Source organism: Capra hircus, chromosome 19, assembly GCF_001704415.2.
Source record: "Capra hircus breed San Clemente chromosome 19, ASM170441v1, whole genome shotgun sequence".
Lineage (NCBI taxonomy): Eukaryota > Metazoa > Chordata > Mammalia > Artiodactyla > Bovidae > Capra > Capra hircus.
In genome coordinates, this window is record NC_030826.1 from 28,533,496 (window position 1) to 28,550,755 (window position 17,260).

Below are 17,260 nucleotides of genomic sequence, written 5' to 3' on the forward strand. Positions count from 1 at the left end.
CAAGGACCTACTGTAGAGCACTAAGAACTAAACTCGATACTTTGTAACAATCTATAAGGGAAAAGAATCTGAAAAAGAATATGTGTTTATGTTTGTATACATACATACATACATATATCTGAATCATTTTGCTATACACCTGAAACTAACACCATATTGTCAATCAATTATACTTCAGTGAAAAAGAGGAAAAGGTTCAAAACTGTGAAGTGACTTGCCTGAGGCTGCCCCCCACCAATCAGGAGCCAGAGTTGGGACGCAAACCCCATCCAACTGGCCCCACAGCCAGAGTCTCCTCCTTTGGACCCCTCTGTATGCAAGAGGAAATAAAAAGGCAGACCATCACCTGATTTGACCTTGGCTGGGAATGCGCTCATCAGATAACCCAGAATTATCCCCTTTACACATGTCTGTGAATAATTGCAAAAGCACTACAAGTACTGATTTGAGGGTAGACACAGATTTTTAGAAGGCAAGCATCTGCTGAGTCCTACGAGTCCTTTCAACAAAGCACCAAACCTGGAGGGGGCCTTGGAGACCCCCAACATGACCTCCAAGGGGAGCTCTGGGTCTCCCCTTCCTGCAAAGGCACCAAGGACGAGGAAGAGCACCATCGCTGGGTCAAGGTGGCAGAAGGCAGCGGCCCCCAGCTTGACCTGCTCCTGTGACTGTGATTGCTCTGGCCCTCCCCTTGACAGCCTCTACAGTCTCTGGTTTTGGCTGGCTCCTCTGTCCTTCACTCTCTACGCCAGCTGCTGGTGCTGGCCTGACCGCCTCCCTCCTGGAAGTCAACTAGGGATTTCAGTGCAGCCCAGGGGGAGGGAAGCCCAACGAATCGGCTGGGCCAGCTGTCCCAGGGCCTGAAGATAAATGGCCTTTCCCCCTGACAACTGTTTCCACAGCTTTTCCTTTGGAAAATCCTCGCCTCTCTCATCAGATGATCTCTCAGCCGGCTACATGGGCCAGGGTAAAGACCAAGACGTTGGCCTAGAAGAAAAGGATAAAGAAAGCACTAGGCTAGAGGACAAAATAAGTCTTGGGACCCAAAGTAGGTCCAGCCCAGGTCACCAGAGTTGAAATCCCCAGTGACAAATATCAGGCATGGGTCTGAGAATCTTTTCAGCATAGCCAGCAAATTCCAAGAATCTGGGTTCCACATGTGGCCAAAGGTTTGATCAATCACACCTATATAACAAAGACTCTGCCTATATAATGAAGCATGATTAAAAAAAAAAACAAACAATAACAACCCTTGAACAACGAGGCTTGGGGAGCTCTCTCTCTCTCCCCTCACCCCCACTAGCCCCATTATTATAAACTAGCCCCTTCTTAGGACTTCCCTTGTGGCTCAGTGGTAAAGAATCCGCCTTGCAATGCAGGAGATGAGGGTTTGATCCCTGGGCTGGTAAGATCCTCTGGAGAAGGAAATGACAACCCACTCCAGTATTCTTGCCTGGGAAATCCCTTGGACAGAGGAGCCTAGTGGGCTATAGTCCATAGGGTCACAAAAGAGTCAGACACGACATAGCAACTATACAATAATAATAAAACCCCTTCCGAGAGATTAATACTGAATGTTTTGATAAAGAACTACTTTTATATTCACCAAGTACTTAATACTATAAGTCAGTGTGTTAGTCGCTCAGTTGTGTCCGACTCTTTGTGACCCTACTGAGTGGAGCCCGCCAGGCTCCTCTGTCTATGGGATTCTCCAGGCAAGAATACTGGAGTGGGCTGCCATTCCCTTCTGCAGGAGATCTTTCTGACCCAGGGATTGAACCAACCTGGGTCTCCTGTACTGTGGGCAGATTTTTTATCATCTGAGCCACCAGGGAAGCCCTAAGTACATGGAAAATAATCACCTTCCATCCATATCTCTAACTGTCTTATCCCTGAGCAAATCCATCTATAAATAGACTGACTGACAGAACTTGGAAGTATTACTCCAATCACAGAAGCCCCAGAAAACAACTTTCACAGACTGTATTTGAAAACTTGTTTAACCAGAGCTTCCACAACACTAGCTGTTTCAGGAAAATGATTTCTATAGATACTGAGACTTTGTCCAAAATATAAGAGCGAGACTCTGAGCTCAGGACAGAAGAGCCACTGCACATGGCTGTCCCCTTCCTTCCCAAGGGCACAATGAAATGCCAGTAAAAATATTTTTTGGGAGAATCAATCCATGGTGGCCCTGAAAACATGAAGAAATGCTGTCAGTGAATAAGCCATTTGAAAGGCTTTCTTAAAAAAAAAAAAAAAGAAGAAGATAGTTGGGACTGTATTGACAAATAAACCAAAACCGGGGGTCGGGGGGGTGGGTGGGTAACAGCTTGAAATACATGATCAGAGCTACAGATAGGAGCTCTTTCTTCCTGATAGAACCCTGGAGAAGCTCCAAGCTTGCCATCAATAGCTATTGGGAGCCGAAGAAAGGCCTACAGAGAAGAGGCCAGGAGGCAGGGACAGGGCATCTGAGGGCAGGGCTGTCTAGAGAACAGCTGAGCTGGGCAGGCCTCCACCCTGTTCGGCGGAGCCTGGAGTCTGCAGCACTGGCTCCCAGCTGGAGCGCCCGGACCACTCTCTCTGGAGAGAAGGGTTTGCCTGGGGAGCCCACACTGTTGGGGTTCAGGCTCGGAATGAGTTGAACAGGAGCCTCTAGGATAGACAGAAGTGAAAAGAAATAAACACATACAAGAATGTCACCCTGAGGTTAACGTTTTCCTTCCCTTAGTGATGTGGGGGTAGGGTTGCAGCCAAGGGTCCTGAATCTGCTGTGTCCATGTCTACACACTCTGCGGGGAAGGTGCCTGCTGGTGCACCTGCCTGCCCACAGAGAGCACACTCAAGAAAGAAGGTCTGGGGGTAAACAAACCTACCAAAACTAAGACCATGGCATCTGGTCCCATCGCTTCATGGCAAATAGAAGGGGGAAAAGCAGTGACAGATTTTACCTTCCTAGGGTCCAAAATCACTGAGGATAGTGACTGCAGCCACAAAATTAAAAGACATATGCCCTTGGAAGGGAAGCTATGATAAACCTCGACATTGTATTAAAAAGCAGAGACATCACTTTGCTTATGCAAGGTTCGCATAATCAAAGCTATGGTCTTTCCAGTAGTCATGTATGGATGCGAGAACTGGACCATAAAGAAGGCTGAGCACAGAAGAAATGACGCTTTTGAACTGTGGTGTTGGAGAAGACTCTTGAGAGTCCCTTGGACTGCAAGGAGATCCAACCAGTCAATCCTAAAGGAAAGCAACCCTAAATATGCATTGGAAGGACTGATGCTGAAACTGAAGCTCCAATACTTTGGCCACCTGATGTGAAGAGCTGACTCACTGGAAAAGATCCTGATGCTTGGAAAGACTGAAGGCAAAAGAAGGGGGCAGTAGGGGATGAGATGGTTAGAGAGCATCACTGACTTACAGGAAATGAATCTGAGCAAATTCAGGGAGACAGTGAAGGACAGAGGAGCCTTGTGTGCTGCAGCCCACAGGGTCATAACGAGTCACACCCAACTTAGCAACTGAACAACAATAGCAAAATGTACCAAAATACCAACAAAGCCTATGTCAGCTTCCTATACTCATCAACATGGTCCTTGACTCATGGACCTGCCTTAACAAAGTCCAAGCCTGAGGGCTTCAACAACAGACGTTTATTTTCTCACAATCCTAGAGGCTAGAAGTAGGAGATCAAGGTGCCAGCAAGAATCGGCTTCTGATGAGGCCTCTCTCTTCGACCTGCAGACAGCCGTCTTCCCTGTGTCCTCTCATGATCTTCCATCCGTGCCCTAATTTCCTCTACTTATAAGGACACCAATTATATAGGATTAGGGCCCAACCCAATGACCTTATTTTAACTCAATCACCTCTTTAAACACCCTATTTCCATGATACAAATGAACTTATTTACAAAACAGAGACAGACTCACAGATTTCGAGGACAAACTTATGGTTGTGGTGGGGGGAGGATGGGATGAAGGGATAGTTACGGAGTTTGGGATGGTCATGTACACACAGCTGTACTTAAAATGGATAACCAACAAGGACCTGCTGTATGGCACAGGGAACTCTGATCAATGTTATGTGGCAGCCTGGATGGGAGGGGAGCTTGGGGGAGAATGGATACATGTATATGCACGGCTGAATCTCACTGCTGTCCACCTGAAACTATCACAACGATGTTAACCAGCTATACTCCAATATTAAATAAAAAGTTAAAAAAAAGAACGAAAGCAAGACCCTAATTCCAAATACAATCAGATTCTAAGGTCCTTGGAGTTAGGACTTTCAATCTGTAAATGTTGAGAAGATATAATTCAGCCTGTAACAGCATTAAGACGGAGATGAACAAACCAAAACGTACCTGGAGGACTCAGAAACAATGCAAAACGCAGAAGGAAGATGCAAAGTTCTGACAGGTACCATTCAAAGGTACCATTTTAAAGGACTTTACCATCTTAAAAACATACAATCATGAGTATTAAAACTTACAGCTGAGTAACAGAAAAGAGAGTAGAAATAGAAATCAGTAAAAACATGTTGGTTAATCTAAATAAAGTACGGTAGAAAATAAAAGAGGACTTCAGTTTGAAACATGAAAGAGGAGGTGTCTGAAGGAAAGTTTAATAATTCTAATCTGGATTTATTCAGAGACATATATTTGCTTTAGACTTTGTTAGAAAAACATAAACTGAAGCCTACATGTTAAAAATGTAAGACAGGCTGTAGTCCAAGGTGGGTGGCCTCACTGATATCTCATTCTTGGGTGGGGGTAGGGGAGATTCTTTTTTCCCATAAAATGGTCATTTCTCAGCTCCTGGCTTTGCATGCAGAGCCTGCTTTCAGCCCCTCACCGTGCCAGGGACTGCAGCCCAGCTTTCATCTCGGCGTGGATACTCAAACACTAGTCCCTAGAGTGTATATCCACTCAGTTATCTCTGAGGACCACGGGGCTTCCACTGCGCTCACCGCTGCGGGGCAGCGCTTTCCCTTCTGACACCTGGAGAAACTCTCGCGTTCAAGCTCAGTTAAGAAGCATAAATCAGATTTTTTAAATGTCTTCTCTAATATTTCCACGTGTTTCAGGAAGGGAGTGAGGGGCTTCCTGTCAGCTCAGCCTGCCGTTTCTGACGACCTATACCGTTCCACGTGGTTCATCAGTAAAGAATCTGCCTGACAGTGCAGGAGACGCGGATTCGATCCCTGGGTTGGGAAGATTCCCTGGAGAAGGAAACGGCAACCCACTCCAGTAATCTTGCCTGGGGAAATCCTATGGACAGAGCAGCCTAGCAGGTTACAGTCCATGGGGCTGCAAACCAGTCGGACACGCCTAGCAACTAAACAACAACAACTGCGAATAAAACATTAAGCACAGAAATACTACTCTGATTTCCGCCTACCCCTGCTCACTGTTCCAGCATTTCCCTGGGCTCCCTGGACTCTGGGATCAGCAGGCTTTGCCCTCGTTCCTCACCCTCCTTTCCATGAAAGGGCTTTTTGCATATGCTGTTCCTGCTATTGGAAATGGTCTTCCCTTTATTTTTTATTATTACTTTTTTTAAGTGATAGAAGGTACAATTCACAAAGGAGACAGACATCATAAACCATTAGACACCTTAACAACAAAGACACAAAGATACATAAAGCAAAAATCGTAAGAAATCTAAGGGAAAAGGAAAAAATATACAGTCACAGTGAGACAGAAGCGGTCTTCCCTGTAAATCTCAGCACAGGTATCCTTTCCTCGGGGGTAGGCTTTCTCAGTGCTAAACCGTGTCAGTCTCCTCTGCTCTGTGTTCTCGCGGTGCCCGGGGGCGTCACTACCACCGTCTACAGCTGGACGTCTGTGCAGTCGTCTGTCTAACCTCTGCCTCCCCGTCCAGAGCAGAAGCTCCCTGAGGGCAGAAGCCAAGTCTCCCCACACCTGATGGACGTGGCGGGTTCTAGCACAGAGCTGAGCACACACAGTTGGCCCTCAGTGCTTGCTGAATGGATGGAGGATGTACTACGGAAGGAAAAGTATCACTCTGCACTTCTGGAAAGACCTTACCAGGTTTAATGAGGCCTTTTCGTGTTAGGTTAATAAAGTTTACTTGATAAACTTTTATGGAATAGAAAATAAATGCTTTCATAGATACAGGCAGATTATGGAGCCGGTCAGTAGAACAAACACACGCCACGTATGAATGTGCTGCTTCTGCACGGCCAGAGAGCTTATGACGCCTCCAGGGGGCGCCAGAGGGAAGCACCGATGACCGGAGGCAAGAGTGCCCCAGTGGGATTCTGCCCGAAGATGGAAAGATGGCAGGGGATGGGGGGAAGGGAGTGACCTCTGAAATGCCTCTGCATCCGGTGAGTTTCTGAGCCTGAGGAACTCACAAATCTCTTTATGAATGAGATGGTAACTCACTGATATGTACATGAAATCTTTTATCATTTTGTCTCGGTTTTCTTCCAAAGCACACCTTGGTCTCCTCAACCCCAGTACTGAGGCAGCCATCTGAGACAAGTCACCGTCCTTGTCGCCGTGGTTTCTTCCAGAAGGCAAGGAAGTGCTCAAAGGTGGACAGAGAAACATCGAAAGGGCTGGCTGAAGTTGGCATATTTGAACATCAAAATGAATCTGCTGGCAGAGGTTGGTGATACAGCCTGTTCTTGGTGCTGTTCCCTCTCTTGGAACTGGGTTTCTGGGGTTCTGGGCGCTGGCTTCAAAGCTTGGCCATCAGCCAAACCGGGTGTCGGAAATACCCGCTTTAGTCAAGTCAGTCCCGTTCATTTTCCTGTTTTAGTGTTCCTTTCAAAAGGCCCTGTGCTCTTGAACACGAACTTTAATTTGAACATGAACTTTAAAGGATTTTTCTGTAAGACTTTTTCGCAGCTTCACCTTGGAACAGCATCTGGGGAGTCAGCCCAACATGAGCCCTCTTCCCCCCGGGGCGTCCAAGCGGTTCATTGTGACCTGGTCCCTCGTGGGGGTCTCCCTGGTGACCTCAGGCCTCCGCCCCTCTCTCTCCTGCATCCCCTCACCTTCGCCAGCTGCCAGTGCCCACACTCACCAGACACCCAGGTCTCCCACCCCCGCCTTGTCACTGAACTGCCAGTCCACTTCCTCATTAGGCTGGGTCCCTGGCATGTGAACAGGGTATAATTACTGGTGTGGGTCAGGCCCTTTTGAACTCTGTGAGGAGACTGGAATCTTAATTCCTGCAGTGATGACGATCCAGCCCTTCAGCTTTGTGGTTATGTTCTCAGTACCGTGTATTTTCTTAGTTAAGGGTCGGATACCCGACTCCAGCCTGGCCTGGCTGGCCATGATCTTAGCCTATTATTTCACTCATTCAGTGAAAACCAAAAGAACAATTCAGTAGGCCCATAAACCACGGAGAGATATTTACAACCAAAAGTGGTAACCTTCTCCAGGGTCCCAGATGCCTCGTGACACACGCGGGTCACAGTAAAACCCCAGATGGGGCAGCACCCCTGCGCTCAACACCTCGACTGCAGAGTGGCCTTGACTGTGGCGAAAGGAACAAAAGTTGACCATGGTCCTAGCAGGGGTATCACCTCAGGGAGCCTCTCCATTCCTCTGAAAGAGAATGGCTGACTCTGCCCTATTTCTGAGCAGCGAGCGTGCACGTCGGAAAACCACCAGCATAGCTGCAGGCTCAGTGGGAGGCCACCGCAGAGAAAAAGCCAGCTTGTTTTGGCAACTCGTGGGAAAATACCTCATGTTTGTCCATGTACACACGTATGTATCTGGGCCTGGGACAGAGATGAGGACTGTGGAGGTGCGGAGGAAGATGACAGGGATGCAGGCAAAGCACTGCGATGGGAAGACAGTCTGTGCGACCAGGACAGCAGACGTGCCGCTTGTAACCACGTGAACGGTCTGTGCACATGTGGGCTTTACATCTGCCATGTGAGCATACGGGGAGAAAAGTACAGTACAAGACACGCTCTTTCAGCATTTTCAGCAAGGGCTTGTGCTCAGCTGCGTCTCACTTTGTGACCCTAAGGACTGTAACCCACCAGGCTCCTCTGTCCATGGGATTCTCCAGGCAAGAGTACTGGAGTGGGTTGCCATTTTCTTCTCCAGGAGATCTTCACAACCCAGGGATTGAACCTGCATCTCCTGCATTAGTAGGCGGATTCTACCACTGAGCCACCTGGGAAACCCCATTCAACAAGAGCACTGGTTCCCAAACCTGGCAGCCCACTAAAACCATCTGTGGAGCTTTACAAAGTACTCCTGCTTAGGCCTCGCCCTAGAGATTCTGCTTTAACTGGCATCAGGTATTGTGTTGGGCAGACAGTGGCCCCCTAAAGACATCTAGGTCCCCAAATCTGAGAATGTTAGGTTACATGGCCAAAGGGCATCAAGGCTGCAGATGGATTAAGGTTGGCTTTAACTAGGAAACCCTTCTGGATTATCTGGATGGGCCCAGTGTCATCACAAAGGCCCTTAGAAGAGGAAGAGAGGAGCAGGAGTTAGAGGTCAGAGTGATGCAATGTGAGAAGAACTCAGTCCACATTGCTGGCATTGAAGATGGAGAAGGGGGCCACAAGCCAAGGAATGCGGACACCCTCCAGACACTAGAAAAGGCAAGGAAACAAATTCTTCCCTAGAGCCTCCAGGAAGGAGTACAGCCCCGCCAACGCCTCCTTTAGAGAGACCATGGCAGACTCATGATCTCTAGAACCATAGATAAGGAGTCTGCATTGCTTAAAGCCATGGAGTCTGTAGTGATGTGTTATAGCAACAACAGAAAACTAATTTGGGTATGGCCTGGGCTTTGAAGGTTTAGAAGGTTCTCAGATGATTCTCGGAGAAGGCAATGGCAACCCACTCCAGTACTCTTGCCTGGAAAATCCCATGGACAGAGGAACTTGGTAGGCTGCAACCCATGGGGTCACTAAGAGTCGGGCACGACTGAGCGACTTCACTTTCACTTTTCACTTTCATGCACTGGAGAAGGAAATGGCAACCCACTCCAGTGTTCTTGCCTGGAGAATCCCAGGGAGGGGGGAGCCTGGTGGGCTGCCATCTATGGGGTCGCACAGAGTCAGACACGGCTGAAGCGACTTAGCAGCAGCAGCAGCAGATGATTCTAATATGCAGCAAGGCATGACAACTACCGAACAGAAGGAGAGATAAGATACGGTGGGCTTCCCTGACGGCTCCGTGGTTAAGACTCTGCTTGCCAGTTCAGGAAGCCGCGACAATGAGAAGCCCATGCACTGCAACCACAGAGGAGCCCCGGCTGTCACAATTAGAGAAAAAGCCCACATGGCAACAAAGGCCCAGGACAGCCAAAAATAAATAAGTAAAAATTTAAAAAAGAAAATACATGGCATTTCATCTAGCCAGTAAGTCGACCTCACTAAGGTAGGTGCCACCCAGCTTGACCACGGACCATGGTTATTGGACATGACTTATCCGAGCACATCACAGGATGGACATGCTTTATCAGCATGTGGCCAGTGTCCTTTCTGACCCAGTGAACAAGCTAAACTTCCTTGGGATAAACAAACGTCTGCTATGATAAGCAGACTTTCTATAGAACCAATTTTCTTACAAATATACTATCTTTCAAGGAAGGAACTGGCTGGTAATTGAGTTAAATGCAAATACATGAATTAGTACGTTCATGTCAGCACCATTAGCAAAGGACTGAACTGTCCTCCCCTCTGTGCTTAAACCATTAAGAACCTCTATTAGTAAAATAGGATGAGGGCTTTCCTGGTGGCTCAGACAGTAAATAATCTGCCTGTAGTACAGGAGACCCAGGTTCCATCCCTGGGGAATATCCCCTGAAGAAGGGAATGGCTACCCACTCCGTATGCTTGCCTGGAGAATTCCATGGACAGAGGAGTCTGGCAGGCTACAGTCCATGGCGTCACAAAGAGTTGGACATGACTGAGTGACTGACACTAGGGTGGTAATGCTAGAGGACTTCTCCATGCTTTGCTCATCTATTTATTTATGACAGATGGCAGACAGATGGAATTAACTTATTTGTTCATTTATGATAGATAAATGGAATAGTACTATAGCAAGAAATGAACTCACTGCTTAGAGAGATGAAGAAAAGTGGAGCTTATACAATCTGACAGGTGCAGCCCCCATTTGGAGTGAGCAACCACCGACTCCCAGGGCTCCATACGGGGTAACCTTTCTTGAAAGCCATTCCACCATGATCCTCCATGACACTATGACCACAAGCTAGCACCTTAGAACTTTTTGCTTTTCTCTCCTTACTTTGTCTTCCTTAGAGAGGAAGCTGGAGTGAAATTTCATTTCTGTTCCTGATAAGTGAGGTGACATAATGGGGCGCCTCGGCCACTCTGGGCTTTGTCTCTGACAAACAGTGATAATGTCGCCTTCACGATGCTGTGTGCTGATTAAATGAAATGACGCAGATTAAAGGGCTTAGCACCAAGCAGAGGCCTTTGATCAACACCAGCCTCACTGAAACTCAACTATTCTTATGCTTCTACCCATCGCCTCTACACTGAAGCTTCTCACTTCTCTTCTCTGTGGTCCTGTCCTCTTGCTGAGCTCTGGTACCTTAACTGCCACTGCCCACTAGATGCTGTGACTCAGATTTCTCACTGGCATCTCTCACTGAATGAGTCCACACTGGACTTAGGACCTCCGCTCCAAACCAGTGACTCCCCCCTCCCCCATTCCCCTGACCAAGACCACTCAGTAAAAGTGCCATCAGTCTCCTGCCTCCGTTCCCTTTTCCTCACATAATCCTACCGCTGCATCTTCCATTCCAGCCCCTGTACCCTCAGCCACACACTCTGAGCACCAGAGCCTGCTGGGTAGGCTCCTAACTTAATGCTCCATCTCTCCCACGCCATCTTGCCTGTGGGTTTGAAAACTGATCTTTCTCTAGCCAGGTTCATCACATCAAGCCCTGAAATTAAAAGGCTTCACATATGGCTTTTTTGTCCCCCAGCCTGATATTTATGATGGAAGAGGAGCCAGCTCTCTGGGTGTGCAGAGGACATGTCACTGTAGGCTCCATAGGCCCTGTCCTCAAAAAGCACTGAGCCACCTCACCCCGTGACCACATAAGGAGGGCCCAGGGGATAACTCGATAAGAGAACAAAGCACTTTTCAAAGCAGCTTCAAAAACTGAAGATTTTTTATTAAGTTTCTTAACCTAGTGTTTAGTAACTACAATCTAAATCAGCCACAAACTACCCTCAATTACATTAAACTATAATAATCCATAGACATTAAGCTACTTTAGGTGCTCTGTGATATTAGAGTCATTTAACAAACAGTCAACCTTCAGCACTAGTACTCAGTGGCAAATCTGATCAACGTCAGACATGTTCTTACCGTTTTGCTCATCCAGTTCGTTCCCAATTTCCTGCCCCATTTGTTTCTGGCGACTTATGATCGAGGAAAGGGCATCGAGGCCTGCATCCTGTTCTGAAAGAAAAAGTAAGGCAGTTAACTCACTAAAAACCTAAGGAAAACAATTTAGGTCCAGAAACAGACCCAGGCATGGAACACAGTTCAATACATGATCAAAGTAACATTTGAAATCAGTCAGAAAAAAAGAGAAAATAGTTAACAGTATTGGAACAAAATAAAACAGTTAAATACCTACACTTCAGACCTTAAACGAAAATAATTTCCAGATGAATTAAATTTTAAATATTATAAATGAGTAAGACTTGACTACATAAATGTTTACACTTTCTGATAATAAAGAGCATGTAGAAATCAATAAGACAATCTTCCTTTTTTTTTTAAATGGGCAAAGGATATAGACAGGGAATGCACAGAAGAATAAAAAAGAAAAAAAGACATAAAAGTTCCAACATCACTACTAATTTTTTAAAGATATCAAAGAATAATGAAGCTTTTTTCTGACTTATCAGATTTGTAAGCATTAAAAAGATTGCTAACACCCTGGGCTAAGTAAAGTGCAAAGAAGCTCCTAAGTACTAAGTCATGGGGGATAGTTAATGTATCTTTCTATAGAGTGAACTGTGCTAACTTCTATATCTACCAATTCTGTGTCTAGGAATATATATGCAAGAAAACATTTGGATGGTATGCAATGATGTATTGGATTGGCTAAAAAGTTAATTCTGGTTTTTCTACAAGGTGGCACAGAAAAACCCAAGTGAACTTTTTTGCCAACCCAATTGATACAAGGCTATTCCTTAAAATACTGCTTCCTCTGCGGCTTTTCAACTTAATGCTTCTTAGCTCCAAGTTCTCCCTTATTATGATTGCTCTGAGAAAATGGATCTGGGTCCTTCAAATAATTTTTCCTTCACCAGCTTTGCCAGTGGAGGAAACTACAGAGACACTGCAAGAAGGAACGAATTTTCCTTCCTGGCTCCAGCCTGCCCTCCGGAAAAGCTTCTGGGTGCTGACAGTTCCTTCCGTGTGCAGTAACCAGTGGCACCCCAAGGCAAGCAACTTCTCCCAACACACCCCCTCCCGGGGCAGGTTTAGATCAGAGGGCCACCAGTTAGATGCCTCCCTGGGCACGTTACTTCCTGGTCCCCTGCTTGGCACCAAAGCAAGCAACTTCTCTGCAACCCAGTGAACCTCAGCTGCACCCCCTTCAACCTGATCTGCACCTCAGCCCTGGGGTGGCAGGGGTGCCCTGTCTCTGCACAGAAGTGACTCCACCTTCCACCTGCTAGTTCTCTCTCTCCACTTCCTGCTGGCTAATCCCTCTTTACTCTAGCCCCCTGTGATAGTTAATAATTCTGTACACTAAATTGTCCTTATTCAAACTGTTTTCTCCTGACTGGGCCCGGATGGATGCATCTGGAATAGTGAAAAATTAGAGACTACCTCATGCCCGAACACAGAGACTTAGCACATAGACTAAAACACTAAATGGCCATGAAAAATGATACTTTACAAGTATATTTTGATTTCAAAAGAAGTTCATGATAACATTAGTAAGTAAAAAAAAAAAAAAAAAAAGTAGAATACAAAACAATATATACAATAGTAAAAGAGTATTTTTGCTTTTAAAAAAACGTGTTACTTTTTGGGATCTCCCTGGCAGTTCAGTGGTTAAGACTCTGTGCTTCCACTTCAAGGGCCGTGGGTTTGATCCCTGCTTGGAGAACTAAGATCCTGCACGCCACATCGTGTGGCCAAAAAATCTTGTTTAAATGTGTTATTTTTCTAGATTTTAAGGTTTTCAAAGAGGAAAGCACTCAAGGTACTCGAGATCTTTTCTTTAAAACAGTTTGTTTTTAACTCTAGGCAATCTCCGTCTCTTTGTACTTTTTTCCTTTGCTTGCAGGTGCACTGGAAACAACACTCCAAGGCTGAGTCAAACGACTCTTTCCACCAAGCACTCTGCCATTCGCGGCTTCACTTGTTGGGGTTTTCAAAATGTCTGTTTCACATCTATAGAAGCGGAAATCACAAAGGTCTTTCTGCCCAAGATCACATTAACATTTCCTTGCATAGTTTTTCCTAGTTTTTTTTTTTAATGGAATTAAGCCATTACATTTAACTTGTTAATTCATCTGGAATTTATTTAAACTAATGGTGTGTCGTAAGGACCCTTTAGTAACATTTTTTGACACGATGCGCTTTTTTTTAACCATACAAATGACCTGCTGTCTCTAGGGATCATTCCATGGGACCATTTTATAGCAAAATCACTTTATAATGAGGTCCTTTTGGTCTTCAGTAACAACCTCTTGGATGGACTCCAAGAAAAATCTATCATCAACCTAGTGCTGCTATAGGATGACCGATGTTACTGGAAAACTCCAAATGCATCTCCCAAATAATCTATATATACAACTGAGGGTCAAGTGTCAGTATGAATTAAAAGGTAAAACAATATATAAGAAGAAAAAAGGAGATTCCTCTATGATCTTCAATTAGGAAAAAAAAAAAATCATCAAAGCCCTGGAGCTGCTTTACCTATCACAGACACAGATTATAAATGAAAAATACCTATATTACACTCTTTTCACTTAACCTCGACTCATTACCTGCCTCAACCACCTAAAGGTTATCTTGCTAATGAGAAACAGAAAGAGGGCTAAAAATTCTGCTCCACTCAAATCATTTCTATAAGAACTTAGTACTTCCTCTCGATGTTTAAGTGCTACAGTACAGTTTCATCCCATAATTCAGAAACACAGATGCCCAGATAACAGAGATGCTGTGCATGTAATAATAATGACTGTGATGACCTGAGCTCCTGCAAGTCTTAAAGCAGCATTTCTTAAATGGAGGTGGTACAGTCATCTTAAAGAGACAAGGAAAATAAATGCTGCTATTTGCAAAAATATCAACAATTATCAAGACCCATGCAGAAAGTTAGTCTGGAACCCTGTAAACTATTATGATATCATAATGACAGTTCATTACTATATCCTGTCCTACCCAATGTACAGCCCAAGGCTTTATATCACAACAGATCATCTGTAACACACCATACTCTATTAATCATAATTCAATGTTACTATGGTATTAACTTTAAAAAATTGAACAACCGTTGCGCTACAAAGAATAATTACCCCCTGAAGATGTCCACCTCCTAATTCCAGGAACCTCTGAATATATGACCTTACAGGGCAAAAGAAACTTTGCAGGTGTGATTGAAGTTAAGCGATTTGAGATGGGAGATTATTCTGGATTATCCAAGGGGACCCAATGTAATCACATGAGTCCTTAAAAACAGAATCCTTCCCAGCTGTGGACAGCGAGAGTTATGAGGAAGGGCCAGAGAGATGCAACGTGCTGGCACTGAAGACAAAGAAGGGGTCCTTGAGCCAAGGGATGTGGGTAGCATCAGGAAGCTAGAAAAGGCAAGGGAATGAATTCTTCCCTGGAGCCTCCAGAAGAGAACCCAGCCCTGCCAGCACCTTGATCTGTTTTGCACTTCTGAGCTACAGAACTGTAAGATGATAAATCTGTATTTTAAGTCATCAGTTCAGTTGAGTCACTCAGTCGTGTCCAACTCTTTGCGACCTCATGGACTGCAGCATGCCAGGCTTCCCTGTCCATCACCAACTCCCGGAGCTTGCTCAAACTCCTGTCCATTGAGTTGGTGATACCATCCAACCATCTCATCTTCTGTCATCCCCTTCTCCTCCCACCTTCAATCTTTCCCAACATCAGGGTCTTTTCCAATGAGTCAGTTCTTCACATCATGGGGCCAAAGTATTGGAGTTTAAGTTTCAGCATCAGTTCTTCCAATGAATATTCAGGAATGATTTCTTTTAGGATTGACTAGTTGGATCTCCTTGCAGCCAAAGGGACTCTCAAGAGTCTTCTCAAACACCACAGTTCAAAAGCATCAATTCCTTGGTGCTCAGCTTTCTTTACTCTTACATCCATACATGACTACTGAAAAAACCATAGCTTTGACTAGACAGATCTTTGTTGGCAAAGTAATGTCTCTGCTTTTTAGCATGCTGTCTAGGTTGGTTAAGTCATCAAGTTTGTGCTAATTTATTATAGCAGCAACAGAAAATTAATACAATCATTTTTTGAAAAATCTCTTCAGAATGGTTAGGTGTTTGAACACTTCCTGTCTTAAGACATGCAGAAAACCCATCTTCTAACTAAATGTCATATAATTGTGGGAGGATGATCTGGTGGCTACGGATTAAAAATAAAGGGAAGGTCATCATAATGTACCACTGCCAAAAATGACAGACATGACTCTGATCAAGCCACTAAATCTAACTACCAATTTACAGAAAATATGCAGGACAGAGGAATACATTAAATAGTAGATGGGGAAACAAATAGCAAGCCTAGATGGTGGGAAACTACAGGGCAAAAGCCCTTGTTTTGTCAACAAACTGTGAAGAAAAAGAGTTGGCAAACGCATATATTGATTAAAGAAACTTAGGGGACATATCAATTAGTTGCAATGTACAGACTATATTCAGATCTTGAACTGAACAACCTAAAAAGAAAAAAATCATTGGACAATCAGAGAAATCTGAACATCAAACAATCTGGCTGGATTATTTGGTTATATAAAGGAATAAAGCTATGACAAACCTAGACAGTGTATTAAAAAGGAGAGACATCACTTTGCTGATAAAGATCCGTCTAGTCAAAGCTATGGTTTTTCCAGTAGTTATGTACAGGTGTGAGAGTTGGACCATAAAGAAGGCTGCATGCCAAAGAATTGATGCTTTCAAACTGTGGTGCTGAAGAAGACTCCCAAGAGTCCCCTGGACAGCAAGGAGATCACACCAGTCAATTTTAAAGGAAATCAACCCAGAATATTCACTGGAAGAACTGATGCTGAAGCTGAAGATACAATACATGGGCCACCTGATGCAAACAGCTGACTCACTGGAAAAGACCCTGATGCTGGGAAAGATTGATGGCAGGAGGAGACAGGGCAACAGAGGATGAGATGGTTGGATAGCATCACCAATTCAATGCATATGAACTTGGGCAAACTCCAGGAGATAGTGAGGGACAGGGAAGCCAGGCATGCTGCAGTCTATGGGGCTGCAAAGAGTCCAACACGATTTAGTGACTGGACAACAAGAATCTTTTACAAACATGCTTAAGAGATCTATTCTGGAATATTCACCAGTGAAATGGTATAATGTCTAGGAATTGCTTAAGAAATAATCCCGGGGACGGGAAGGTGGGTAGACATATAGATGAAACAAGATGGGCTATGAGTTGATAACTGCTGAAACAACTGATGGGTCAGATGGAATCATTAGCCTACTCTCTCACTTTCATATGTTTGAAACTGCCAACAGCAAAAAGTTACCAACATTTTAGCGAGCAAATAAAACCAAGGAACATTCTTAAGAACGGCAATCTCGGGCCCCTTGACTGAGCACATGGCAAGAGCCCCAAGGGCTGAGGCTGTGTCTTCTTTCCCTATGGTTTTGCCCCACTTCTGAGCCCAACTGGTGGAACAGATCAAGTATTTGATCAATGTCTTTAAACCAAGGAATGACCACAGAGGGCCCTCTAGGTCTATGGAAGAAATAAAGACAGTCTCTGCTACATATGTATGGAGCGACTTCTGGTCAACACTAGCCAGCCCTCTGAGTTGAGGTAGCAGAAAAAGTAGCTGAGGCTGTGTTGTCCAGTGCCCAGAGAGGAGCGATGGAAATTCCCACATCTGACATACAGGAACTTTCCCTGGAGAAGGGGAAGTAAGAAACGAATGAGGAGAAGATGAGGTTAAGCTGGGTAAAGTTAATCACTACATTGGAAAGACTCTTAGAGCAAGTTCTAAGAACA

General features: G+C 45.0%; 1 protein-coding gene across 1 annotated transcript in view; it reads right to left on the bottom strand.

Moving 5' to 3' along the window:
* STX8 (syntaxin 8) overlaps positions 1-17,260 on the bottom strand; it is a 198,253-nt gene that overhangs the window by 131,045 nt on the left and 49,948 nt on the right. Inside the window, exon 6 of the mRNA XM_018064645.1 lies at positions 11,363-11,455. Within this exon, the coding sequence (XP_017920134.1) occupies positions 11,363-11,455 (93 nt within the window). The remainder of the gene's footprint in view (positions 1-11,362; positions 11,456-17,260) is intronic.